Source organism: Arvicola amphibius, chromosome 10 (assembly GCF_903992535.2).
Source record: "Arvicola amphibius chromosome 10, mArvAmp1.2, whole genome shotgun sequence".
NCBI lineage: Eukaryota > Metazoa > Chordata > Mammalia > Rodentia > Cricetidae > Arvicola > Arvicola amphibius.
This window is the reverse complement of record NC_052056.1, coordinates 113,521,763-113,549,304: the sequence shown is the minus strand read 5'-3', so window position 1 is coordinate 113,549,304 and position 27,542 is coordinate 113,521,763. Positions and strand designations below refer to the sequence as shown.

General features: G+C 39.4%; 1 protein-coding gene across 1 annotated transcript in view; it reads right to left on the bottom strand.

Annotated features, from left to right (window-relative positions):
* The window catches only part of Prkdc (protein kinase, DNA-activated, catalytic subunit), a 167,915-nt gene extending 140,768 nt beyond the window's left edge, over nucleotides 1-27,147 (bottom strand). Inside the window, exons 1-19 of the mRNA XM_038345245.1 lie at nucleotides 26,994-27,147; nucleotides 25,121-25,197; nucleotides 24,928-25,020; nucleotides 23,554-23,628; nucleotides 22,769-22,877; nucleotides 22,174-22,286; nucleotides 21,972-22,071; nucleotides 20,031-20,086; nucleotides 19,915-19,945; nucleotides 17,973-18,130; nucleotides 13,087-13,233; nucleotides 11,660-11,824; nucleotides 8,449-8,617; nucleotides 6,867-6,916; nucleotides 5,033-5,158; nucleotides 3,155-3,307; nucleotides 2,402-2,514; nucleotides 1,904-2,063; nucleotides 603-689 (exon numbers count right to left, since the gene is read on the bottom strand). Coding sequence (XP_038201173.1) covers nucleotides 603-689; nucleotides 1,904-2,063; nucleotides 2,402-2,514; nucleotides 3,155-3,307; nucleotides 5,033-5,158; nucleotides 6,867-6,916; nucleotides 8,449-8,617; nucleotides 11,660-11,824; nucleotides 13,087-13,233; nucleotides 17,973-18,130; nucleotides 19,915-19,945; nucleotides 20,031-20,086; nucleotides 21,972-22,071; nucleotides 22,174-22,286; nucleotides 22,769-22,877; nucleotides 23,554-23,628; nucleotides 24,928-25,020; nucleotides 25,121-25,197; nucleotides 26,994-27,147 — 2,136 coding nt within the window. The remainder of the gene's footprint in view (nucleotides 1-602; nucleotides 690-1,903; nucleotides 2,064-2,401; nucleotides 2,515-3,154; nucleotides 3,308-5,032; nucleotides 5,159-6,866; nucleotides 6,917-8,448; nucleotides 8,618-11,659; nucleotides 11,825-13,086; nucleotides 13,234-17,972; nucleotides 18,131-19,914; nucleotides 19,946-20,030; nucleotides 20,087-21,971; nucleotides 22,072-22,173; nucleotides 22,287-22,768; nucleotides 22,878-23,553; nucleotides 23,629-24,927; nucleotides 25,021-25,120; nucleotides 25,198-26,993) is intronic.
* Nucleotides 27,148-27,542: the final 395 nt, after the last annotated feature.

Here is a 27,542-nt window from a genome sequence, read left to right as displayed (position 1 = left end):
ACAGCCAGGACTGTTACACTGGAAAACCCTGTCTCAAAAAAACAAACAAAACAAAACAAAAAACAGCAAAACAACCAATCAAAAAAAAAAAAAAACCTAAAAACCATCAATCAAGAATATACACAAAACCTCAGTTGCTCCCAATTTGAATTTAAGAAACCAACTTTCAAGGCCAATGAGATGGCTCATTGAGTAAGGGTGCTTGCTACCAAGTCTGATGACCTGAGTTTGAAATCCACATGGTGAAACGAGAGAACCAACTTCTGCAATTTACCATCTAACATCCATATGAGTACCATGACACACAAGTACCCATAAACACACAGAAATGTGTATTCTATTAAAAAAAAAAGCTGGCCTGATGGCACTCCCCTTTGATGCTAGCATCCAAGGAGGCAGAGGCAAGCAGAGCTCTATGAATTCAAGAATAGCCTGGTCTACATAGTCGGTTCTAAATCAGTTAAGGCTGCACAATGAAACCCTGTCGCAAACAAACAAAACTTAAAAAAAAATTGTGTCACTGATGATCATTAGGATTTTTTCAGTATACATTAATTTAAGAATATCCTGAAATATGTTAAGATAGAATACTTAAATATTACCTCTTTGCCAAATTTTGCAAATAAAGCAAAGCAAGAATACTTTTCTGGATCTTCAGGAGAATGCTTCAGACTCTTTGGGCTAACTCCCTGTCAAATAAAATAGCAAATTAGTAAGCTAAGCAAGAATCAAGTACTTCCACACCTGTATCTGCCAGTTCTCAATCATTGCCCAGAGGATGAATTCATTTCATGTTTGCATATTCTAGTTTGGACAAGATGGAGACTCAGTTCCAGGGTGCATCCCAGTAGAAACAAAGTAGGGGAGAGGGTTGAGGCCTGTCCAAATGCCATACGCAATGGCTAACTCCATCCCTTCCTCATCTTCCAGTGAAAAACAATGTTGGCTATACTCCAGGCTTCTGTGTGACCAACAAGAACCTCAGCTTTACAAGCTGAGTGATCCCCAAATTTCAGGGCACCAAGTCACTTAAAGGGTCAGTAACACAGATGTCTGCAGCCTGAGGAGCCTCTGATTAGCTAAGTCTTAAGAAAGCCTGAGGCCTCTAGAGTAATACTTTGGTGACAGGATCACTCTGAATTAGAAGACTCTTACAAAGGTACTTAAGAATGAGAGTAGATGTCTTTAATCCCAGCACTAGGGAGGCTGAGGTAGGCAGATAGATCTCTATGAGTTCAAGGCTAGCCTGGTCTATAAAGTGAGTTCCAGGACAGCAAGGGTTGTTACACAAAGAAACCCTGTTTTGAAAAACAAAACAAAACAAAAATCAGAGTAGAAGTCAGGCACTTGGAGGCAGAGGCAGGCAGAGCTCTGTGAGTTCCAGGCCAGACTGGGCTACAAAGAAGTTCCAGAACAGTCAGGGCTGTTAATAAAGAAAAACCCTGTCCCGATAAAACAAACAAACAAATAATTTTAAAGAAAACGAGGATACAAAAAGAGTAGAAAATGCTAATAACCTTTTAAGAGTCTTCAAATTAACATTTACATATCAGTTTTTCAATTATTAAAATTAGACTTTAAGGGGCTGGAGGGATAGCTCAGTGGTTAAAAGCACTTGGTTGCTCTTCTAGAGGTCCTGGGTTCACTTCCCAACAACTACATGGTGGCTCATAACCATCCATAATGAGATTTGGTACCCTCTTCTGGCATAAAAACATGCATACATGCAGACAGAGCACTCACATATAAGATAAATAAATAAATCTTTAAGAAATAAAAAAGTAAACTAGACTTTAAAACTACATATGCCATATGCACACATTTCATAAGCACCCTTCCTGTAAGCTTATACAAGAAGTTTAAAAGAAACGTAAGAATTGTTCAGGTCCCCAGAAACACTTACCTCAAAATATTTTATTTTCCTGGCATTTTTCACTGCAATAGAAAGTAATTTGTAGAAACCACTGATGAGTGGCAACCGTGTAGACTGTAAAATTAACTCATATGCAAATGAGTATACCCATGGCTCAAAAAGTCTTATTTGTTTCTTAGGAAGAATCTCCCTATAAAAACAAAATATTTAAGGAAGAAATTTTCATCCTATTAATTCTTATTCAGCTTTAAAATTATGAGATATTAAAAATGATGGACAATTTCACTTATCACATTTTTTGACATTGTAACACCTTTAAAGATATATATGCTCCTTTTTTCCTGCCTGAGGTCTTCCAACTTTTCAGGAAAAAAAAAAAAAAAAGCTAAGTCTAAATTGCTAAGAATATTTTAAAGGTTGACAGAAGCAATTTTAGATGATTTCAACTCTTACATTTATATAAGAGGTCACTTCTGTTAGGGGTGATAAACGGATACATTCTTAAATAATTAAAATTCTACAAAATACCTGCAAAACTCCACCAGGTTAATGAAAGCTGAAAAGTCTTTTGGTTTAGTAGGTTGCAAATTAGCAGCTGGATCTGAAGTTGGGATCACCCAAATACCAGTTGTGCTTCCATCCTGAAAAATTGTCCCAAAGCAAGAATTGTTCCATTTAACACATCATTCAACAAATAGCGTTCCAATGAAATTGTCACATAGAACTGATTTATAAGGAAAGAATGCATAAGTGAGGACGACATAATTGAGTCCTCAAGGACTTAGCTGAATTGTCTTAAAAACAGACTTATTTTTACTTTCATTTGTGTGTTTCTGTCTATGATATATTATGTATGTATGGGTGCCTGTAGAGGACAAAAGAGGGTACTGGATTCCCTGGAGGTGGAACTACAGGTAGTTGTGAGCCACCTAGCATGAGTGCTGGCCACATGTAGGTTTACTGAGACAGATTCTCATTTGGTAACCCAGGCTTGCCTTGAACTCATCATCTTCCTGCCTTTTCAAATGTTGTTAAAACACAAGTGGTACCACACCTGAGTAAAAAAATGTTTGAACGTACTATGCATACAAATCACTTTTTGAATAATCTTTTGGTAACACATTCTATACATTGGGTTATATGCAACAGAAAAGCACCTATGGCACCTATCATTGCAAAAAATCCCATTTTCCTTTCTCCCTTAGAGATGTACTATGGTCCTGAGCATGCAGAGTTGGTATTTAAACAATGCAAAATTATTGTTGAAAAAAAATTTCTAACCTCATGATCTCCAACGGTCTGTTTCTCCAGTGTAAGATCTAATTTTTCCACGATCTTCAAAACTGATCTTATAAATTCATCATAGAGTAAATGATTCAAACTTTTAAGGGAGGAATTCACAAAGAGAAATGTTTCATCTGCTAAAATAAAATCCTGTAAATAAAGAATAAAGACTTCAAAATCTGTGCCAGAGTGGTAGTGGCACATGCCTTTATAATCCCAGCGCTTAGAAGGCAGAGGCAGGTGGATCTCTGTGAGTTCAAAGCCAGTCTTGTTTATGGAGCTAAACCAGCTGGGCTGTTACACACAGAAACCCCATCTCGAAAAAACAAAACAAACAAACAAACAAACAAAAAAGATAAGTCTTTCTTTGCTTAACTTTGGAGCCTGTCCTGGAACTTGCTCTGTAGACCAGGCTGTATTACACAGAGGCATTATTCTAATACAAGTGATATAAGTAACTAAGACACACCAACCCCTCAGGATTATTAAATGAACTGGATTGATCCACTCAGCAAGGACAACAGTGAAAGAATGCGCTTAGCACACTCGAGGCCCTGGGTTTAATTCCCAGGAGGAAGAGAGTGGGTGGGGGAGCAGAGAAGAAGGGAAAGATAGAGAAAGAAATAGCTAAAGCAAGAGGGGCAGACTAAGTGGGGGAGAGAGAAGGACCATAACCGTCCTGCTATGAGGAAGATTTTTAAAAACTATTCTACTTTTGCAATGCTGAAGAACAAACCCAGGATTTGTTTGAATGCTAGACAAATGCTCTAGCACTGAGTGATATCACTAGCCCTCATTTCACTTCCTTCTGGTTTTATATTTAATTGCCTTGACTTACACTATTTTAAATATGCTTTAAGAACTTTTGAAAGTTAGTAAAATAAAATCCTGAAATGTCTTACATCTGTTCTTACTAGTTTTTATGTCAACTTGATACAAGCTAGGGTCATCTGGGAAGAAGGAATTGTAATTGAGAAAATGCCTCCAAAGGACTGGCCTGTAGGCAAATCTGTATGTAGGGTATTTTCTTGATTTATAATTGATGATATAGTGGGAGGGCCCAGATAACTGTGGGCAGGGCCACCCCTGGGTAAGTGGACACGCAGGATATAAAAAAGAAGGCTGAATAAGCCATAAGTAACAAGCCAGTAAGCAGCCTCCATGACCTCTGCTCTGCTTCCTGCCTGCAGGACCCTGTCCAAATTTTCTCAGGGATGGACTATGATGTGGAAATGTCCCATGAAATAAACCCTTTCCTCCCCAAGCTGTTTTTGGTCATGGTGTTTTATCATAGCACAGATACCCTGAGAAAGACACCTCTGTAACTATGGAGATGTTTTGTGTTTCTGAAACATGGTGTCTTGTCTGCTTGGTTTTAGTTTGTATTGGTTTAGTGGAGTCTCTTAATAAAGAAAAGAAATAGAGTACTTAAATAGCTTTGAATTTTTTTTCCCAAGATAGGGTTTCTCTGGCTTTGGAGCCTGTCCTGGAACTAGCTCTTGTAGACCAGGCTGGTCTCGAACTCACAGAGATCCGCCTGCCTCTGCCTCCCGAGTGCTGGGATTAAAGGCGTGTGCCACCACCGCCTGGCTAGCTTTGAAATTTTATCAGGAATTCAAGGTGATTCTTAGTTACATACAAAGTTTGAGCCACATTAGACCCTCTTTCGAAAAACAAAAACAAAACAAAACAGAACAACAACAAAAAGGTTAGAGAGATGGCTAAGTAAAAAAAGCCTTTGTCCCCAGCCTTGCAACCTGAGTTTGGTCTCTGCGTTTGGTCTCAGTGAAGGGACAAAACTGACTGCCACACTAATACGGGGCAAGTTCCCAGATAAGGAAGGCTAATAAAAATATATATATTTAAAATTTTTACCGTCATCTGGTCACAGCTTAAAAGATGCTGAAAAAGATCCACATAGTCTTTGTACGTGGGCACTTTCCACTTGCCCGTTCTGACTTCCCCTGAAGCCCATTGGTTATCAGACTTGGACTCAACATCCTGGAGAGGAAGAAAACAACCCATTATTAATTGGTAGACATATGAGGCAGCTGCTGTCAGAACACAAACAACTCACCAGAATTTTCTAAACTATGAGAGCAACCAATATAACTTTTGCAATAAATTGAAGAAAGTAAGACAAGAGAATAAAAGACTAAAAAGGTTAAGTCAGTATCTGTAGTCAATAAATGTATCTTTAATGCACCTTTTAAGTCCACTACAAATCATCCCTCCTCTTATGTGATCCAATCTCTCATTCCATTCATGCTCCTCTAAATTCTACAAACTTTTAGAATGTTTCCTAGATTTTAAGAGAAAAAACAGCTTTCTTTGTAAAGATGTAGGTAACAGGAACAGGAAGATGCCCCAGCACGTAAAGGCATTTGCTATCAAGCCTGATGACCTGTGTTCGATTCCTGGAACCCATATGGTAGAAGAGAACTAAATCCTGAGTGTTTCTTCTGACCTCCACAAGCATGCACACATACATACACACACACACACACACACACAGACAGACACACACACACACACACACACAGACACAAACAGACAGACACACACACACAGACAGACAGACAGACACACACACACACACACACACTGGAAGAAAAATTTTAAAGTTGTTGCAGTGATATTTTGTGTTTAACAAATAAAGCTTGTCTGAAGATCAGAGTGCAGAGGTAAGACACTAGAGGCCAGATGGTGATGGTTCACACCTTTAATCCCAGTATTTGGGAGTCCTAAACCTTTAATTCCAGCACTAGGGAGGTGGATACTGGAAGGGATATGGCTGCGCGGAGAGAGGAATATAAAGTGAGAGCTCAGTGCAGTCTGAGGTGCGGTGGAGACAGATGCAGTCTGGAGATGCAGTCTGAGGACACAGTCTGAGGACACAGTCTGGAGATGCAGTCTGAGGACACAGTCTGAGGACACAGTCTGAGGACACAGTCTGAGGACACAGTCTGAGGACAGGATCAACCCTTCAGTCTGAGCATTGGCGGAAGTAAAAGGTCTCTCTAGTGGCTGGCTCTCCTGCTTCACCATCTCTCAGCTTTCACCCCCTAATATCTCACTCTGGGTTTTTATTAAGAACAATTAGAATTTATGTTATAAAGTGTATGTAACATAATTTTATTCCTTAGAAGTATATTCATCTAACAGGTTAGTTTTATACATGAAATTTCAAAACATAAGACATGAATTAGCTGGAAATGTGACTTGATTGGCAGATTGCTCACCTAGTATGCACAAATCCTGACTTCAATCCCCAGCACTACATAAATGTGGCATACTGGTGCACACCTATAATCCCAGCATTTATGAATTAAAGGAAAGAATATTGGGAGTTCAAAGTGATCCCTGGCTACATATCAAGTTCAAAGCCAGCATGGGCCAACATGGTATACTGGAGATTCTCAAGAAAAGGTAGTGAAAGTTAAAATAAAGAAAGGTTTTAATACATTTACATGCTAAACACTGTTTCTTTCTTTTTAATTTTTCAAGACAGGGTTTCTCAGTGTAGCCTTGGCAGTCCTAGAACTAACTCTGTAGACCAGGCTAGCCTCAAACTCACAGAGATCCATCTGCCTTTGCCTTCCTCATGCTGGGATTAAAGGAGTACACCACCACTGCCCAGCCTAAACACTGTTTAAACCTAACATCCAGTTATAACACTAGTTTTTGAAACCTTAGATTCAGAGTTTACCTTTTGAAGGACCACTGGTTTAGAACATATTCTAATTAAACCTTGATGCACTGAAAATGAAGAAAATGCAAGAATAATGAAGGAAACACTGAGAAACACAATCACTCAATAAAAAAACATTTTGCCTCTTAATTTTTTGAATTTTTTTTAATATCTTTAGTTTTAAATTATTAACTTCTGAGAATCAGAAACTAAAGTGGGTACAATAACACACATCTATAATCCCAGCATTTGGGAAGTAGAGGCTGGACAACTATGGAGCTCAAAGTTAGCCCAGGCTGCACAGTGATACCCTGTCTAAAATAAAACAAGAATAAATTCAGAAGTCAAAGATGCTTAAAGAAAAAGGTTTCTTGGCACAATGTCCATTGCTCAGGCCCTGGGGAAAACTCTACTACTGTTACCCCCCGTGCTAAATATTTATGGTTGTCTACGGCCACACGACTCTGAATGCACTTCATCTTACCTAAATTTTTATAGAGAAACGTCTCTCTGCAGTAGGCACCAGTTAATGCAGAGAGTCAATAACCAGTCAAGGTGCTGATAATTAACAATTATTAAGCTCTTGGCCTCAAACATCATCACGCCCACTACCCCAAGGCTTAGGGAACATCTTGGGAGAAGGGTGAAGTGAATGCAAGGGCTAGAGGATGTGTAGGAGTGCTATGAAATGCTGTCCTCCAGAATGACACGGCCACTGGATCTACAAACTCACTGCACCTGTTACCATCTGCACAGAACCCAGTCAACGAGATTAGTGAGCACTGCAACAGGCTGCATCAACTGCACCCAGTGGGCTATTAACAACAAAATAAAGAGAGAACATGAAGGAGTTAGTGTGAGAGGGAGGAAGAGCTAGGGGTTGTGGTGGTTTAAATACGAATGGCACCCACAGGCTCATTCATATTTGGATGTTTGGTCCCCAGTTAGTGGAACTGTGTGAGAAGGATTAGAAGGTGTGGCCTTGTTGGAGGTGTGTCCCTGGAAGTGCAGTTTGAGACTTCAAAATCCCTTCTGACTAAACTTGTGGATCAGATGTGAGCTCTTAGATACTGCTTCACCACCATGTTCCTTGCCATGAAGATCGTGGACTAACTCCAAAACTGTAAGTTCTCTTTTGTAAAAGGTATCCTTGCTCACCATGTTTCCTCACAGAAATAAAACAGTAACCAACACATTGCTTACATGCTTGAAATTGTCAAAAAAATAAATGAAAGTGTGTGGGTTTTTTTTCTTTTCTTTCAACAGGGTTTCTCTGTAGCTTTGGAGCCCGTCCTGGAACTCACTCTGTAGGCTATGCTGGCCTCAAACTCACAGAGATCTGCCCGTCTCTGCCTCCCAAGTGCTGGGATTAAAGGCGTGCGCCACCACCTCCTGGTGAAAGATTCTGTCTAAAGAACAGTAGACACCACTGACTCTAAATTCTAACAATGAAAAAGATTTTGATTCATCAAATTGAAAAGTTCTCTAAAAAGTACTAAGTACACAAAAAATTAGGGAACTAGATTCTCTATGAATAGATCAACTAACATATTAAGTCTTTTAGCATTTACCACAATAAGAACGAAAATGGCAAGCTTACCCACAGTACTGATGAAATTCCAGTGAACTGGCCCTTTTTCTGCTAAGGCCAGGAAAACTTTTACTATTGCTTTACAACACACCAACTGCATTTTGGGACTGTACTGAGGGAAACTGTCTATCTGCACCACCATGAGATGTTCTAGAACAGGAGTATACACTTCAGGAACCTACCAAAAATGGAGAGAAAACTCAAAATTAAAACAGGGAATAAATATAAGAAATATATATATATACTCAAATTTATTAGAACTGGAGTAGCCACAGGTAAATGAAAACTGACTTGTAATCTTAGCTATCAAACTTAACATTTACTGTTGCAGCTACCAGAATAAATCATAATAAACTGAGTGGTATTTACAGCACAATTCTATCCTAAGCAGCAATCAGAATCTTTTGGAAGGATAGAAAAGTTAATACTTATTTTTGTGCTCTAGATTCCAGCTTCTTTTGTTTTATTTTTCTGTTGTTGCTTTTTAAAATTATTATTGTCCATAAATCTACTATAGAACACCTAACATAATGAAGATGGGAAGATAGTTCAGTCAATAAAGTGAATGAGGACCTGAGTTCAGATCCACAGAATATATGCAACTCCAGCTTCTTCAATTGTGTGTTATAATCCAATATGGGGTCATTCAATCAACTATGGGGATATATCAGAATCTGATGTATCATGAGATATATTAGAATAGTAAGACATTTTCAAATACCCAGATTAAAAGTTAATTAAAAAAAAATCAAACATATAAAGAACATGCGGTACGGGGCTGGAGAGATGTCTCAGAGCGGAAGAGCACTGGTGGCTCTTCCAGAGTGAGATCCATTCCGAGCACCCACATGGCAGCTCAAGGGATCTAGTGCCCCCTTCTGGCCTTTGGTGCACAAGACATGCACATGGTGCTCAGACAGACATGCAGCGAAATACCCATACATAAAATAAATTTTTTACAAGATTAAGAAATGAAGAATCCAAGGTGTTTCTAGAGGTACTTGTCTATGCTGTAACACATGACTTTACCACATCCTAGGTTCTGAACACACACTCTGCATCATGCCATGTAGTGCCAATAGGCACGGCATGAAACGCTTTAGTTCAAATTCAAAACTGTGTTGCTTTCCTCTTAAAGAAAAAACGTTTTGTTCCTCTTAAAGAAAATGATGGCTAATTATAAAAATTTTCTGATATTCTTCCATCATCACTCAACGAGTAAGTAGCAAATTACTGTATCTTTAAATGATATTGTGTTAGAATGTTTGAATTTAAAAGATGCTGTCTGAAGCTGGAGACAGGACTCAGCAGTTGGAAACACTTGCTGCTCTTAGAGAGTGTTTGGTTACCAGAGCCCATATAGTAACTCATAACTGTCTTTCTAGTTTCGGGTGATCTGGTATATTCTTCTGGACTCCCTGGACCCCAGGCAAACACATGGTACATATTCATATATGTATAAGATACAAACATAAGGGGCTGGAGAGATGGCTCAGAGGTTAAGAGCATTGCCTGCTCTTCCAAAGGTCCTGAGTTCAATTCCCAGCAACCACATGGTGGCTCACAACCATCTGTAATGGGGTCCAGTGCCCCCTTCCGGCCTACAGGCATACACACAGACAGAATATTGTATACATAATAAATAAATAAAAAAAGATACAAACATAAATAAAATCTTTAAAAAGAAGAAAAACAACACAAAACTTCTGCTTAAATTTCTGACTTAAGGTTCACCATAAAAATCATTTAATGAATTATGGTTTGGGATTAGGACATTATTTCCAGTTCTGAAATGGCCCTAAATATACTTCTGCTATTTTGGGCTACACATTTATGTCAAGAAGCATTCTCAGGGGGCTGGAGAGATGGCTCAGTGGTTAAGAGCATTGCCTGCTCTTCCAAAGGTCCTGAGTTCAATTCCCGGCAACCACATGGTGGCTCACAATCATCTGTAATGAGGTCTGGTGCCCTCTTCTGGCCTGTAGACATACACACAGACAGAGTATTGTATACATAATAAATAAATAAATATTTAAAAAAAAAGAAGCATTCTCAGAACTGATAGATGTAGATCCATTTATCAACTCTGAAAAATATTGAAGATACTGTTCATCCTACAGCAGCAAATAGTCAACCAGGATTTAAATCTTTATGTATAAAAGGAATCCATCTCATTAGTATGTAAATTTGCTTTCATATATAATAAATGATTAAACTAAACAGAAACCAAAAAATTATTTTAGGATAAATTTAACTATGCTTTATTATCAGAAAGTGTTTGATTTATAGAACTACTTAATATACCCAGGACTGCATCAAAATTTCCCTCACAAAAAGGAATCACGAAAGGAAACAGTTTTAGTAAACCTGCTTTAGATAATAACAACAAAAATCTATTGACACAAATACTTAATAAAATGTTGTGGGGTTTACAGGGGTACCTACACTAAATGAACCAACATACGACTCAAAATTCCTTGTAGAGCGGTTCTGTCCTTCTGTAGAGGAGAAGGCCCAGAGAACAGTAGATGACTTCAAATATCTGTCACTCCCTCTTTATCGCCCCCACCCACATCATGCTACAGTTCCTGCTTGGGTTTACTTTGTACAATACAATCGCAAAGTTCCTGGCTCAGAACTTTGGGATTCCAAACCTGGTTAAACAATTTGACAATCAAGACACTCCTAGTTCCTGCGAGTCCCGCCTCCTTTACTGCCTCCCCCAAGCTTCCCTGTTACTTTGCAGTCTAGGAGCCAATATGGGGCCAGAAGTAAGAGTAGCCCTTGACAGTTCCAGCAGCCTCACTTCTTCCCATACCTTCCTTCCAGCTACCTGTGTGGTTCTAAGACAGCAACTATGGTGTTAGCCTACAAACACAACTTTCATCAGTAGTTGCTTACCAGTCCTTAGAGATTTTTTACTACTGTCAGAAGAAATACTAGTAAGTTTCTGGGATAGCTGATCAGATATAAGCAATGCTGTTGGTTTCAAGAATTAGCAGTTACAATAGGTGCTTGTTACATTTTGCTGTTTGAAAAAATTAAAATTAGTATCTCCAAGCAAGTTTCTTGTGAATTATCTATTTATATTGTTATCAAGGAGCTCCACAGTTGATAACTGAACCAAGAAATCATGTGCTTTTCATTAATAACAACAAAGATTACTTGTGGAGAGGGAATGAAGTACTTACAACCATATTCGGTGTAACCATTCACTTACTGTGTCAAGATAAAGCAGAACACTTGCAATAGACTGGAGGAAACTCGGCATCTGGTAAACATGATCCTCACTGGCTTCGGTCTGGGTGAGGAACATCTGTTTACAGCGCTGAATGAGCTCAACATACATGAAGTCAACATCTTTTGCATTTATCACCTTGCAAGGCTTTAGGAAAGGCAAAACAGAAATGTTATCAGCATCAAAACAAAGGCACTTAAAATGTCATGTTTTAAACACATGATTAAAACACATGATTATAAACTGCCGAATATTACCAAGCAATTTAAACTGCTGAATATTAGCAAGCTGTTTACTTATCTTATTGTACATAAAGTATTGTTATCTTATGCTTTTCATAAAAATATTCCCACCCTAAAGAGTTACTTCTACACGTTGTTAACTATGGTCTAGGCTCTGTTTAAAAGGCAGGTCTCGCTATGCACTGGCCCTGTAAGGCTTGTCACACTAGCAGGAGACTTCTCACACACTGCCTTATCTTGTTTCTGAATTAGAGCTGCAAACAGCAACAAACAGAAATAAAGAATAAAAGACAGAGAATGAAGAGAGGAAAGAAAGGAAAGAAGAATAAGAAAGATACTGATGGAAAGAGACAGGAAACTAGTTTTCTTAGAAGCAAATTATCACAGAAATAACTGGAGTTATTCATAGTATCTTTTATGGGATGGTGGGGGTTGGTGGATAAAGTGTATTCCATCTTTGAATTTAGTATGCAACCCAGGCTGGTCTTCATCTGTAGCAATTTCCCTGTCTTAGCTTCCTGAAGCCTGGATTATAGGTTGAAATACAGCTGTCTTCTTAAATACGTCTTTCTGTCCTAAGAGCATCTGTCTAAAACTTTAAGTGAAAACCACAGTTTTACTGTATAAATAGGGGGCTGCAGAGTACAAAATGAAAATACAATGTTTCTAGCATCCAGAACTGAATTTATGTGGAGTTTTATTTGTTTGTTAGTATCTGAACTTTTAGGTTGTTAACCATCTCCTAAGTGTGTTTAGATGACCTAGGCTGACCTAGAGTTCTATATAGTCCAGGCTGGCCTCAAACTAGTAATTCCCTTGCCTGTTTCCTCACTGGAATTACAGGCATGTATCAACACTAAATAAGATTTATGTCTTTTTTTCTACCAATTCAGGGTAGCTTTTAATAAGTTAGCTGACATTTCTTGGTCTTGGCTTTTTCTTGTAGAAAATGGACTAGTAACTCATCTTGTCAGTGAGCTATGGGGATCTGAGATAATACATGTACTATAGTACACAGTAAACACTGAAAACTGAACTGTTAGTAGAACAAGTACCAGTACTATCAACACAAGCACAACACGGTATTTAAAAAAATGCAGTGTTATAGTCCTGTCAATAATTAAGCAAAACCAAAAGCATAAAATACAGTAAACTAAAGAATCCTACTCCTGCAAATAGTCCATATCCACGAATAGCGATGGATAACTCCTTGTTGTTCGAATCTGCATTTCTGATGATCCCATAGAACTGTCCCATAAAGTACTGCAGCCGACTCCTGTGTAGCTCTGCATCTTCTGCCACTTTAAATGAAATCTGTAATTTTATGACAATTGCTCTTTAGAAACATTTACTAACAAAGGACTTAAACAAATATGACTATTCATATAACATTATAATTATATTTGATTGCTTTTAGTCAGAACCCTCTGCTTCAACGTACTCAGCTAACATCAGTTCGGAAAAGACAGTTTCTTAGCTAAGGCTACTTTGTATGTGATGCATTTTTCCTAAGAAAAAGGAAAAGGAGATGATCAAAAAGGGCATTTCACATTTAATATTTTTCCTAGCTACATTTATTTACTTTCTTGTCGGTACACATACTACAGCGTGTTTGTGTGAAGGTAAGACACAAACACAAACAAACTATGCCAAGACAAACTATGGCAGTCCCACCAAGTGTGTCCCAGTTATTGAACTCAGTGGCATCTTTACCCACTGAGCCATTAAACCCATTTCAGGTATTTTTAAGACCCAGCTACAAGAGATATTAAGACTAAATGCATGAAGAGAAAAGATAGTTGAGATCACTGTTGTCTTAGTCAGGGTTTCTACTGCTGTGAAAAACATCATGACGAAACACAGTTTTGGGAGGAAAGGGTTTATTTCACATCACTGAGGGAAGTCAGGGCAGGAACCCCAACAGAACAGTAATGTGGGGGCAGGAAGTGACGCAGAGGCCATGGATTAGTGCTGCTTACTAGCTTTCTTCACCTGGCTTGCTCTGTTTGTTTTCTTATACACCCCAGGACCACCTGGTCAAGGGTGACACTGCCCACAAAGAGCTGGGCTTTCCCACATCAATTATCAGTCAAGAAAATGCCCAACAGACTTGCCTACGGGCCAAACTTACAGAGGCATTTTCTCAATTATGACCCCTTCTTCCCAGATGACCTTAGTTTGTAGCGAGCTGACACAAGAACTAGGCAGCACAACTAGGTAACACAAACAGGAAACAACAGCCTATGTTCAAGAGCATGGGGATTCAAATCAGCATTCCTAATTTTAGCACAAACTCTGCTCGGGTGTGTTAACAATCGAGGGAACTATCAAAGGCAGAGTGAGAAAATCCACTACTTCCATTACTAGCTTAACAATATGCTCCCTCATTGTTCTCAAAGGCATTGTATCTGATATAGAATTATCACATACTGCTTGAAAACTTTTCTTCCACAAAGTATGCTATGAACATGTTTCTCAAGTAATAATTAAGCCAGCCATAGTGGCTCACACTGGAATCCCAGCACTTGGGAGGCTGACTGCTAAAACTGCTAAGAGTTCAAGGCCTAGATTCAGGTCATCCTGGGCTAAAGAATAAAAGCTTCTGGCAAAACAAAACAATAACATCCAAAAAATAATTAGATAATTATAATTACCAAAAGGATTTTCATCTTACCATAAGACATTTAATCACTTAAGTTCGCACTAATACTGGATTCTGTCCTTTTTTTTTTTTTTTTTTTGGTTTTTTTTTTTTCGAGACAGGGTTTCCCTGTAGTTTCTAGAGCCTGTCCTGGATCTAGCTCTTGTAGACCAGGCTGGCCTCGAACTCAGAGATCCGCCTGCCTCTGCCTCCCGAGTGCTGGGATTAAAGGCGTGCGCCACCACCACCCGGCTGGATTCTGTCCTTTTTATGACTTCTATCCAATTATTTTCACTTATAACAGCAAAAAGTTTAAAAATAATTTCCCACAAGATAAAGGACAATTTATAACATCATGGTTCATAATGACACATTACACTACTATTAAAAATTAGTCATGTAAGTCTCAATGTACTATTAGCAAAACATTCAATACTGGGAAAACTTTGAAGCTACAAAAATTACAAATAATATTTCGTTATGCAAAAGTATCAGGAGAAAAAGGGAAGAGAGAAAAAATATGGTCGCCAAAATGTGAAATGATTATTTTCTTGGTTGTAGGATATCAGATTTGAACAGTCTTTTCTGTACTTTTGTTGGTTGGCTGGTTGTTTTTTTTTTTTTTTTTTTTGTTTTGATTAGCTCAAGCTGACTGGCCTCCTCTTCCCTGGGCTAGGATGACAAGCATAAACCATAACACAACACCTAGTCTTCTTTATAGAGAAACACACACACACACACACACACACACTAAAAAATATGTATATATCTATACACATATATGTATTTAAACTGTATGTAACTAACTCGCAATGTTTTCTTATAGGAACTTTATATAAACTGAGTGAAAAAAAGAAAAATTTCTTTCCCATAGGTTATTCATATCCAAAATTGTACATATCATAGCTAAAATAATAATGGAAAACAAGAAAAGTTGACAGATGTCTACTACCTAGCTTGAAGAAATGTAAGACTCATGCAGCATATTAAGAGTCCAGAAAGATGCATAAACATAAGTCAAGTAATTTTTGACAAAGGTTAAAAGGACAGAAAAAAAATGATGTTTTCAAGTGGTGATGGAAACAGCAAATGGGAGTGGATAAAGTAATATTACTCTTGCTTTAGTCCATATACTAAAGTGATCCAAAATGGATTACAGACCCAAATATAAGTGCAAAAATTATAAACTGTAAAACTTTCTATAGAAAACAGAAGAAAATTATAAGGCATCCAAAGGAGAAGCCAGAGCCAGGTGGCAATAGTACACTCTTTTAATCCCAGCACTTAGGAGGCAGATGCAGGCCGAACTCCGAGTTCAAAGCCAGTCTTGTCTACAAAATGAGTTCCAGGACAGCCAGGGCTACACAGAGAAAAACCCTGTCTCAAAAAAACAAAAACAAAAACAAATAAACAAAAAAAGGAGCCAGTTTAAAACTGTTAAATTTGATATCCGTCTTGAAAATTTAAAACTTCTACTCAGAGATGTGCTGTTAAACAATAAAAAGTAAGCAACAGAGGAAAACTTATTCATAACACTTTCAGAAACATTTTTTATCCAAAATATGTAGAAAACTCTTAAAACTCATAAACAAAGGCTGGGGATGGCGGCATACACCTTTAATCCCAGTACCGAGGAGACAGATGCAGATGGATCTCTGTGCCTTTGACAAAGGTCAGCAAAGTCTACACCGCTCAGGCCAGCTAGAGATTCATAGGGACAGCTTTATCTCACACAAATCCTACAAACAAAAAACCCTAACAATCAAAGGCATAGAAATGAAATTTTAAAATGAATAAAATATGGAAACAAATACTTGCCAAAGCCAGGTTTAAGAATGGCTAGTGACCAGTTAAACTGCTAAATTAAAACCGCAATAAAATAATATAACCATGTCAGCTGAAAAAGGATAACTAGGACTCATGTGCACATTATTGGTGGCACAACCACTTGGGAAAGTTGGATACTGGCCTACAAAGTTTAACATATCGCTGTGATATGACCAGAGGTTTGGCTTTGGCCTTTCTTTCACTCAGGAGACATGCTAACAGAACCGCAAAGGCCTTGGCATCTGCTCCTCAGATACTTGTTCAGTCAAGTTAACTGTCATTCCAGCCACAGTAGCTAGGGAATGGAAACAATGTAAATGTCCTCAACTGACCAATGGAGAATGATGTAGTTCATATGTATAATTCAGTCATAAAGAAAAATGAAATTTGCAGGACAATGGACAGAACCAGAAAATATTACACTAAGTAATACAAAAACAAAAACCGGAAAGACAAATGCTCCATGTTTTCTCTTATTTGTGGATTTTCGTTCAGAATCTTTAAATCTGAGTAGTTATATAACCACAGATACCAAGACAGTAAAGAAGGACTAGAGATGGAGTATGGGGCTCTAAAGAGGGGGTAGTAGAACAGATAGATGCTATGAGGGGGAAAATGGAAAACTGGAAGAAGGCAGAAAGGAGGGCAGTATAGAGGGAGAAGGGTAAAGGACACTACAGATGAAAAGCCAGGGACACATGGTTTTATGTTCCACACATACCCAATTTAAATGAGATACTCCACTTAGGCTGACAGTGCTCCCTCTCTCAAAGCCACAAACTAACAGAAATCCCAGTGCTAGGCATGGGGAAACAGTCATTTTTAATTGTTGTTCAGAGGAGTCCAAGAGACCCCAAGAGCAATTATAGGCTGTTGCTGATGCCCTCCCAGAAATTGAAGAAACAGAAGGTAAGTCCCTATTGCTAAAGACATGATATACTTCAGACACAGGATTTGGAGGAATAAAGCTGTACCTAACCTGAAAGCCTCCTCCCTAAGGACCAGCTCTCATAATATGAGAAGGAGCTACGCAATCATTCAAAACCTGTGAAGTTAACTATGACATCCTCTTTCTTTCTTTTTTCTTTCCTTCTTTCTTTCCTTCCTTCCTTCCTTCTTTCCTTCTTTCTTTCTTTCTTTCTTTCTTTCTTTCTTTCTTTCTCTTTCTTTCTTTTTTGAACAGTCTATGTGGCCCTAGCTATCCTGGAATTTGCAATATAGACCAAGTTGGCCTCAAACTCAGAGATCTGCCTGCCCCTGCCTCCTGAATGCTGGGATTAAAGTTGTACACCTACTTACCCATTTTTAACAGTGCTCCAAGCAAAACTTTTCTCCAAGCAGGCCAATGTGCCCGCTTCCTCGGCACCTAGCCAAGGTGCCCTACAGAGTTCTGATCAAGCTGAGATCATCCAGGCTCTTTTGTTCGGTCTAGCTAGCACTCATGACAGAACAATAGCAAAGCTTTCTGTTGCAGATGCTGTCGGAACTAATGGATCACGTTATCAACTATTTTCAAATATGCAGGCACAAGACTGGAATTTAGCTCTTTCGGGGAAACTTTTAACAAAAGTTGAATCTGAAGTACCTGTTTCAGGAAGGACTCCAGGGCTGAATGCGCAGCTTTCTTTAATTCCACATTTGTGTGGCTGCACCACTTTGACAGTACTTCAAATAGAGTAATATAGTTATCCAGAAGGCAGATAGTAAATTGAGATGCATGCAGGGTAAGTAAGCGTAGACCAGCTGCAAATACAAAAACATTCCATTCCAAACAGGTCAACAAAAGCCAGAAAAGAGAATTAAGAAAGCTTCCTATATATGCTAAAAATGAAAAAAAAAAAAAACTCAAGCCGGGCGGTGGTGGCGCACGCCTTTAATCCCAGCACTCAGGAGGCAGAGGCAGGAGGATCTCTGTGAGTTCGAGGCCAACCTGGGCTACAAGAGCTAGTTCCAGGACAGTCTCCAAAAAAGCTACAGAAGAAACCCTGTCTCAAAAAACCAAAAATAAATAAATAAATAAATAAATAAATAAAAATGCTCAAGATTTTATATAGTCAGGCACAGTGATGCACACCTGTAAGCACTCAGGAGGCAGAGGCAGGAGGATCTCTCTGACTTTGAGCCCAGCCTTGTTTACACAGTAAACAAGGACAGGCAGGCCTACGTAGAGAGACCCTGTCTTAAAACACAGAGTACATTACCCTAAAATAATCGGTGATCTCATAGTGCCCTCTAACGTTCCCAGTCTCCACACTGACTTAGGCTCATGACCTGGCACCAAACAGGGTCAAGAATAGGATCTGGATTCATCAGTTCACAGCAAAATCAAGCAGCCTACGGGCTGAGAAAGCAGCTCAGTTGGTAGAGTGCTTGCTTAGCACATATGAGGCCCTGGGTCTGGTAGTTAGCAAAGTATAAACAAGTTATGGCACACATGCTTGTAATCTCAGCACTAGGAAAATGGAAGTCATCAGCTTATATAATGAGGTTAAAGGTCACCCTAGGCACTGGGGGTGGTGGCACACACCTGTAATCCCAGTACTCAGAAGGCAGAGGCAGGCGGATCTCTGAAAGTTTGAGACCAGCCTAGTCTATAGAGCGAGTTTCAGGACAGGCTCCAAAGCTACACAGAGAAACCCTGTCTTGAAAAATAAAAAAATAAAAATAAAAATAAAGAAAGAAAAAGAAAAATGTCACCCTAGGCAACATGAAACCACGTCTCAACAACAATAACAAAATAAAGCTTCAATCTCCTGAGTGACAGTCTAACATACATATTTTTAAAAAATATTTAAAATTCTTTTCTACATGGATTTCAAACATATTTTTGATCACCGACTCTAATTACACTAACATTAAATATGTATTCTTTTTTAAAAAAATTATTATTGCATTTGCGTGTGTGCACCTGCACAGGTCAGAAGGACGATTTGCAGGAGTCAGCACTATTCTGCCGCTACATGAGCCCTGGGCATAGAACTCAGTTCGCTAAGCTTGGTGTGAAGGACCTTTACTCACTGGGCCATCTAGTTGACCCCTAACAAGAGATGTATACATATATGTATCTAATATGTGTGTGTGTGTGTGTGTGTGTGTTTAAATCATGTACCATGATATGTGTGTGTATGTGTTTAAATCATGTACCATGATTGTGTGTGTGTGTGTAAATCATGTACCATGATTGTGTGTGTGTAAATCATGTACCATGATTGTGTGTGTGTGTAAATCATGTACCATGATGTGTGTGTGTGTAAATCATGTACCATGATTGTGTATGTGTAAATCATGTACCATGATGTGTGTGTGTGTGTGTGTGTGTAAATCATGCACCATGAAACTGATCCCAGTTAAGAGTTTATTGCTTACACTAGTCTTCTTTAATGAAGTCTTAAAGCTTCACTGTAAACAGTTACATGTGAAACATCAGATACTTTTGTATTTGCCTTCATTCTAGCTTAAGCAAAACCTTACTCAAGAGGTTAACTTAAGTAAGTTAAACTCTTATTTTCTTAAACAAAGAACCTTACCCAAGGGCACAGCGTATCGCTTCATCTCGATCTATTGCAGAAAAAAAAAAATCATTCATTATTTGAAAATCACAAGTCGGAACTGTGAAAGATTTAGAAAGAAATATTAATACTACCTGTGGACAGATTGCTTTTAATGTGAAACCAAAGATCTCCCTTGAAGTCTGGGGGTCTAGGGAACAACAACAAATGAAGGCTGTTAAAACATCGTAACACTATTTATACTCTTTATCAAAATTTGCAAGTGACAGCTTTTCTATATATATATTATGTATACAATATTTTGTCTGAGTGTATGCCAGCAGGCCAGAAGAGGGCACCAGACCCCATTACAGATGGTTGTGAGCCACCATGTGGTTGCTGGGAATTGAACTCAGGACCTTTAGAAGAGCAGGCAATGCTCTTAACCTCTGAGCCATCTCTCCAGCCTGACAGCTTTTCTTAAAACCAATGGATACACAAATCTACAATTTCAGGGTAACTTCTCAACATCATTTGACTGAGCTAGAGCTGGGAGTTGTTACAGCATCTGGGGAGAGGAATATGGAATAACTAATGTGTGAACGCAGGATCTAAATCAACGCCCATGTTACATAATCTCTCAGAGCCTCAACTTTCTCAGCTACAAAAAGGGAGACTATGGCTTCTTCAATGACTGGAAGATTAAAAGAAGTGATTCAGTCAAGGACAAATATGTAGGCAAACACCAATTCACATAAAATAAAATAAACAAATTATTACAAAAAAAAGGAGTGCACAGTGGGAGAAGGGACGAGAGACATAGATGAGAGAAACAGTGAGAATCAACTAACATAATATGTGTGGAAATTCATATAAAGTTCTATTTCATTATAAGCCAGTGTGAAAGAAACTAAAAGGAAACAAAACCAACTACAGTAAACTGGTTTTAAGAACAAGGGAAACAAAGTAACTATAAACACAACCTGCAGTCACAGGAGCAACAGGTACCCCAGTGTAGAGAGGACTGGACTGCCACCATCCAGGGAGGTCTGACTTGGCCTTGCAGCCTCCTCCTCCTACCTCCTCTCACACACACACCCTCCAGTCTCGTGGACGCTTTCTATACAAACATCCTCCTATCTATTTTAATGTGGTAAAAATCTGCATAAAATCATCATTTTAAAAATGTGTAAAGATACAATATAGTCCCATTAAATATTTTCACTCTGTTGTGTAACATCATGTTCTATACCTAAAATGTTTTCATCCTCCATCACTGAAAACTAGCCCCACCTCCACCCTTCTCAGCTCCCAGAAACTCCTACATTCTGTCCCTATACTTTCTTACTCTAAGTAGTGTAGTGATAAGCAGCAGGCCATGTTCCCGCTGTCCCGCTCCCGGCTGCCTGGCTAGCTTATGCCCCGAAATAACAACACACAAATTATATTTATTTAAACACTGCTTGGTCCATTAGCTTCAGCCTCTTACTGGTTATCTCTCACATTTTGATTAACCCAAATTTAGTAATGTGTGTAGCACCACGAGGGGTGGCTTACCAGGAAGATTCTAGCCTACGTCCATCTTGGGTCAGAGCTTCATTGCATCTGACTCACTTCCCTTCTTCCCAGCATCCTATTCTGTCTACTCCACCCACCTATGTTCTGACCTATCAGGCCAAGCAGTTTCTTTATTAATTAACCAATGAAATCATCAGATAGATAGAAGACACACCTACATCAAAGTGGAGCTATATACCGTGTGGTTTTTTTTTTTTTAAGATTAACTTTTTTTTTGGTCTTATTTATTTACTACATATACAGGGTTCATGCCTACATGCCAGAAGAAGGCACCAGATCTCACTGTAGATGGTTATGAACCACCATGTGGTTGCTGGGAATTGAACTCAGGACCTCTGGAAGAGCAGCCAGTGTTCTTAACCTCTGAGCCATCTCTCCTGCCCCTGTGTTTTGACTGGCTTATTTTCTTAATACTCTTAGGATATCGCTACTATCTAGGTAATAGCATAAATCAGAGTTCGTCCTTACTCTTGAGACAAGGTCTCAGTACTAGAAAGAAAATCAAAGTCTGGCAATACCTTCCTCCATGGACTTAGTGAAGTTGCAGAGAAGCGAGGAGAGCCCTTTTAGACAGCCAGCCAGAACAGGAAATCTAGGTTCTCTTACTGTTGATGTCATCTAAAAGGAAGTTTTCAGGAAGATATTACAAAATGAAAACAAAACAGAACAGAAACAAACGAACGGGACTATGGAGGTGTACTGTCATGAGGCACGTTATACCTGGGTCTTGAGTTCTCCCAGGAAAGCCCGGAACAGGTTTTCCGAATGATTGATCATTTCACTAGGATGAACTTCGCCTAATACTCCCAGGAGCTCATAGACTTTTTCTAAAACTGAAAAATAAAATCAGATAAATGAAACCTAAAACTACATTTGAATAAGTAAAATTAACATAAACGTATGAATAAGAAAATAGAGGGCGATCAAATCGAAATGATTTCAGGGCCAGCCAGATAGCTCAGTGAGTAAAGGCACTGGCTGCCAAGCCTGACCTGAGTCCCTAACCCACTGAGGAAGGAGAGAACTGACTCCCTCCAACTGCACTCTGACCTCAAACAGGCACCTGCACATACACAAAAATATCTTTTGAAATGTTTTAAAGTCATTTTATAGTAAAACACAAAATACCTAGGTTTTTCATGAAATTCTTCCCAAGTTTTATCTTAATCTCTTTCTATAAGTTGAATTATAAGTTATACTAAAGAATCCTTCTGTTTTCTTCCATTATGCTATTCTGTCAGCAAAAGACCTTCACTGAGGAAATTAATGGTTCGGTAATGTTAATTTGCAATAATATTTGAAAACTGCATCTCACCTGTATCAGTTAGTCTTGTTTTTGATGCAAGTTCTCCATAGAATTTGTTAAATAATTCTCCAATCTTAAACTCATCCATGACTCTAGAACTTCTCAGTGTCTTAAGTAACTGTTAAGAACACAAACGAGAATTCTCTAAGGAGGAAAATAAACAAAAGACATCCTCCACTTCAACAAGGCTTCAGAATCCTGGCCTCCCGCAGACTTGTCCTGGGTCTCTCTGCAATGACTCCTGCTCTGACATCTGGGGACGTGGGCTCGAGTGATCAGGAGGAGACCACAAGGGAAAGCTTAGTTTTAACTTTCTCACAGAGCAGTAACACGGCTGGAACGATTTCTTCACAGGCACTCAGGATCACAGAACAACTAAGTCCAAAGCAATTCTAAGCCAGAAATGCAAAGGGAGAAAATTAAAAGTGAAAGTGAGCCCCTCACTACTAGGGTTTCAGGAAAACCTCACCCGAAACACAAGGAGTGCTCTTTGGGCACTCCTAATACCTGCATTAGACTCTACCAAAGTCAGCAAGTGTGACAAGTGGAGAGCAGGAAATTCTTAGCTGAATTTCTCTTTACTACCCTGACAATTTCAAATTCTTCTCTTACTACTCAAGAAAATATGAGAACAAAACACCATTGGGCTGCCAGATGGTGGCTACAAAATATACATGCCCTTTACATAACCACAGCTCCATTCTCCCCTAAACTCCCACCTCACAAAACTCAAAATTTCCAGTTTTGTGACAAACTTAACAATAAAAACATATTACTTAGAAATATAAAATTACCTTAATCAGAAGGTCTAGAGCTGCAATTTTACACTTAGCAGTTCTATCTTTTGTATAAACACTGGTACAAGTATTCTAGGATTCAAAACAAAATATATCATTGACAAAAATCACAAATATAACTTAAGAACTAAGACTTAAAAATAGGTAAAATTTTTATTAAATGAGGGGTAATACCAATGTGTAACATGATAAACTTTATAAACTAACCCTTAAAAGCATAATAGAGTATATAAATATACAGACTAAAAATTACTGAAAATTAGGCTGGGCAGTTGTGGTGCCTGCCTTTTATTTTAGCACTTGAGAGTTCGAGACCAGTCTGGTCTACATAGTGAATTCCAGGACAGACAATGCTACAGAGAAAAACCCTGTCTTAAAGAACCAAAAATAAATAAAAAGAAAAAATTACTGAAAACTCCAACTCAATATGCTATGGTTGCTTTTTTTAAAAACACAAACAGATAAGCTGGACGGTGGTGGTGCACACCTTTAACCCCAGCACTAGGGAGGCAGAGGCAGGCGGATCTCTGTGAGTTCGAGGCCAGCCAGGTCTACAAGAGCTAGTAGCTCCAGGACAGGCTCCAAAGCTACAGAGAAATCCTGTCTCAAAAAACAAAGATTCAGTAAGAATTTGAAAAAATTAAAAAACAAAAGTGCATTGTTTCTACATACATGTACTACATACATGTTATTATACATCAAGAAACAAATTATAGGCCCAGCTACTCATAAGTTAAGGTAGAGGAATTACCTGAGCACAGGAGTTTGAGCTAACAACACACTGATACAAAAGAAAGAGAGAGCAAAAAGCATTAAAACGTGCAAAGGGGGCTGGAGAGCTGATGGCTCAGCAGGTGGAGCACTGCTGCTTTCCCAGAGGACTCGGGTTTGGTTCCCAGCACTCAGAGAGTAACTCACAACCATCTCGTTAACTTCCGAGTGTACCTGTGCACTCATGGTACACATAAAAACATACACACAGGCAAAACGTTCACACACATAAAATAAATAAAAGTAAAGACAACCTTTAAAAACAACTAAAGTTGCCAAAGGTACTCAGAGAAAGGCTAGAAAAGAAATTCAACAGTAGAGGGCTTGCCTAGCATGTCAAGTGACTGGGTGCTATCCTAAGCACCAAACATGAAAAGAAAAACCTCCACAGAATTTTGGTAAAAGTAAACAAAAAAGCTATGTATCAAATACCCTTGTAAACCGTGACACATTTTATAAATATTAACACCACGACTGAAACTTCCTAACGTAATCAAGCTGAAATGAGTAAAGACCAATAAAAAAGCATAAACAAGAGTCTAAGTTCTAGGTTAAAATTGAAGCTGGCATATATGAGTTTTGATTTTTCTTTTTCCTTACCTTTATATCAAGAGAATAATGTGTGACCTTCTGGTCAATTTTCTCTAAGAAAAGACACAAAAATTTTAGGGCTTCTTCTCTACAATCACGAAACTATAATATAAGAAATAAATACAAAATTTGGGTAAGAATAAGCCACTCCAACAAAGAGGAAGATAGAAGAGACAAAATGGAAGGAAAGGTTTGTACTCACTTCATCAATGCCAAGTGACTTCCGGACAAACACAAGCAAACCAAACTCTTTGGAAAATACTAAGGAAACCTGCAATGCTGGGGAGGGGCGCAGGATGGAGAAAAAAATATTATAAGTGCCAAGAAACATTTTATAAAAGATCCCTGAAAGCACTGCCTGGTTTCCAAGGTACTTTTGCAAGTAATAAAAACTAACATGAGGCTATTATTTTGAAGCAATGAAAACAGAAAGTTCCGGATGTTGTTCCACTAAGATAAAGTAGACAAAATAAAACTTTCTCCCGTCCGAGCCTTGTAATCCTTGTATGTGGGGTGTGAACACAGGAAATGCAGGTACAGAGGAGCCTGGGCTATATAGGCAGACCATGACCAAGAAATGCTTGCAGTGGTCGTTGTAGCAGAAAGAAATTGACATCTATAATCTTTTAATATAATGTATATTAAGTTGGAACTGCGTTAAGGTCAAAAAGGTCATTCCCCAGCAATAAATTCTAACCTTGAAACCTCGAAAACAGAAGGCAATTAGATGTTAAGTTTTTTTACATTCTGTCTTCTCCATTATCACTAGGTCCTTGACAACATATTGTTACCATACTGCATCTTGTTCAAAGTCTTGTTTACTTTTTTGTTAAAAAAACAAAAACTGGGTCTCACTATGTAGTCCTACCTGGCCTGGAACTCAGAGATCTGCATTGATATAAAAGGCTTGCATATCTGTGTTTCAGAAAGGAACACAACACAGGCTAACCGGAGGTGGTGCAAGCCTTTAATCCCAGCACTTGGGAGGCACAGGAAGGTGGATCTCTGTGAGTTCAAGGCCAAGCCTGGTCAACAAAACAAGTCCCAGAACAGGCTGCAGAGCTACAGAGAAACCCTGTCCTGGAAAAAAAAAAAAAAAAAAGAAAGAAAGAAAGAAAGAAAAGAAAAAGAAAGGAACACAGTCTTTACCCACAATGTAATCAATTTTGGTTTTTTGTGGTAGTACAGGGACTAAACCCACTGCCTATGCTCCATCACTGAGCTGCCAGCCTTCGGGTTTAAACATAAAAACACTATCTGGGGACCCAGACCAGTGATTAAGAGCACTTCCTACTCTCCTAGAGGACCAGAGTTCAGTTCTGAGCACCGATGTCTAGGGTCTGGTAACCACTTGCAACGCAAGCTGTAGAGCATCCAATTCCCTCATCTGGTATCCATAGGCACCTGAACATCCGGAGTACACGCACAATACAAATAAGTACTGGAGTGGGGTGGGGGGGCATGATTACTATCTGGCCATAGTAGCCCATGCCTGTAATCCTAGCACTTGGGGAAAGGGGCAGAAGTCAAAAAGATAGGAAGACCACAAGCTGGAGGCCAGTCTGGGCTAGATCAAAATAACTGAATATGCTGAAATGAGGCATTTCCACAAAGAAAAACTATCATGCAGGCACTGCATAAAGTTAAAAGGAACAAGGCAAGCGAGGTACTTAGCATCTAGAATCTCAGCATCTGAAGGCTGTTTCCAGACTAGCTTGGGCTACACAGGGAGCTCCTAACTCAGAAAGAAAAATCAAAAGAACAGCATGGCTTTCAGTAATTTTTGCAATTATTCGGAAAACATGATGCAACGGAAAAAAAAGGGGGGGGGTTGTAAACGTCCTAGTGGGTTCAAACGAGATTAAGATGTACTTTCCAGCAACTTTGGCTAGAAACCACTGCCAACCTTGGTTTTTTTTTTTTTCCAACGCCGGTTTTAAAACGTCTTTTTTCAGATGCTAGGAAAAGAGCAGTTACACAGCCACAGATAACAGACTTCACAAGACCGTGCAATACCAGGGCAGAGAAACGCTGAGACCTCTGACAGGCGGGCCCCCTCCACGCCCCGTACCCACCCAGCACTGCGGAGCTGGTGCTCAGCACGCACTCCTGCCCCAGGCCATGGATCAGCTGATAACTGGCGCCCGCAGCACTGCAGCGATCGGGCGCGGACACGAACTCCTGCAGTTGCAGCAGCCAGCCCCGGACGCCGGCTCCAGCGTCCGCCATAGCGCCCGAACCGGCTTCGCGCATGTGCGACGAGGCCCCGAAAGTCCCGGCGGGAGCGCTCGCTCGTACTCCGGCAGGAAGGGTGAGTGCGCGCACCCACAGGCCTGACCGTACGCCGCGCCTGACTTGTGCACCTCGGAAATCAAGGGGACAGAAACCTGTCAGTCTAGCCGAGCGAGGTACCACAAGAGCATTCACTGTACTTGGGACTCCGCAGACGTAAACACGCCGCAGGCAGGAGAAGGACCAGCCCGCCCCAGGTTTCCCGCCAAAGCGCGGTCCTGCTGCAGACTAGCCCATCGGAGAAGAGGGGTGAACAGGGTGAGGCCGCCGCTCTTCCACGGAGACGGCCGCCTACAACTCCCCTGCCGACGGTGTTGGTGCTTTCCGGAGGC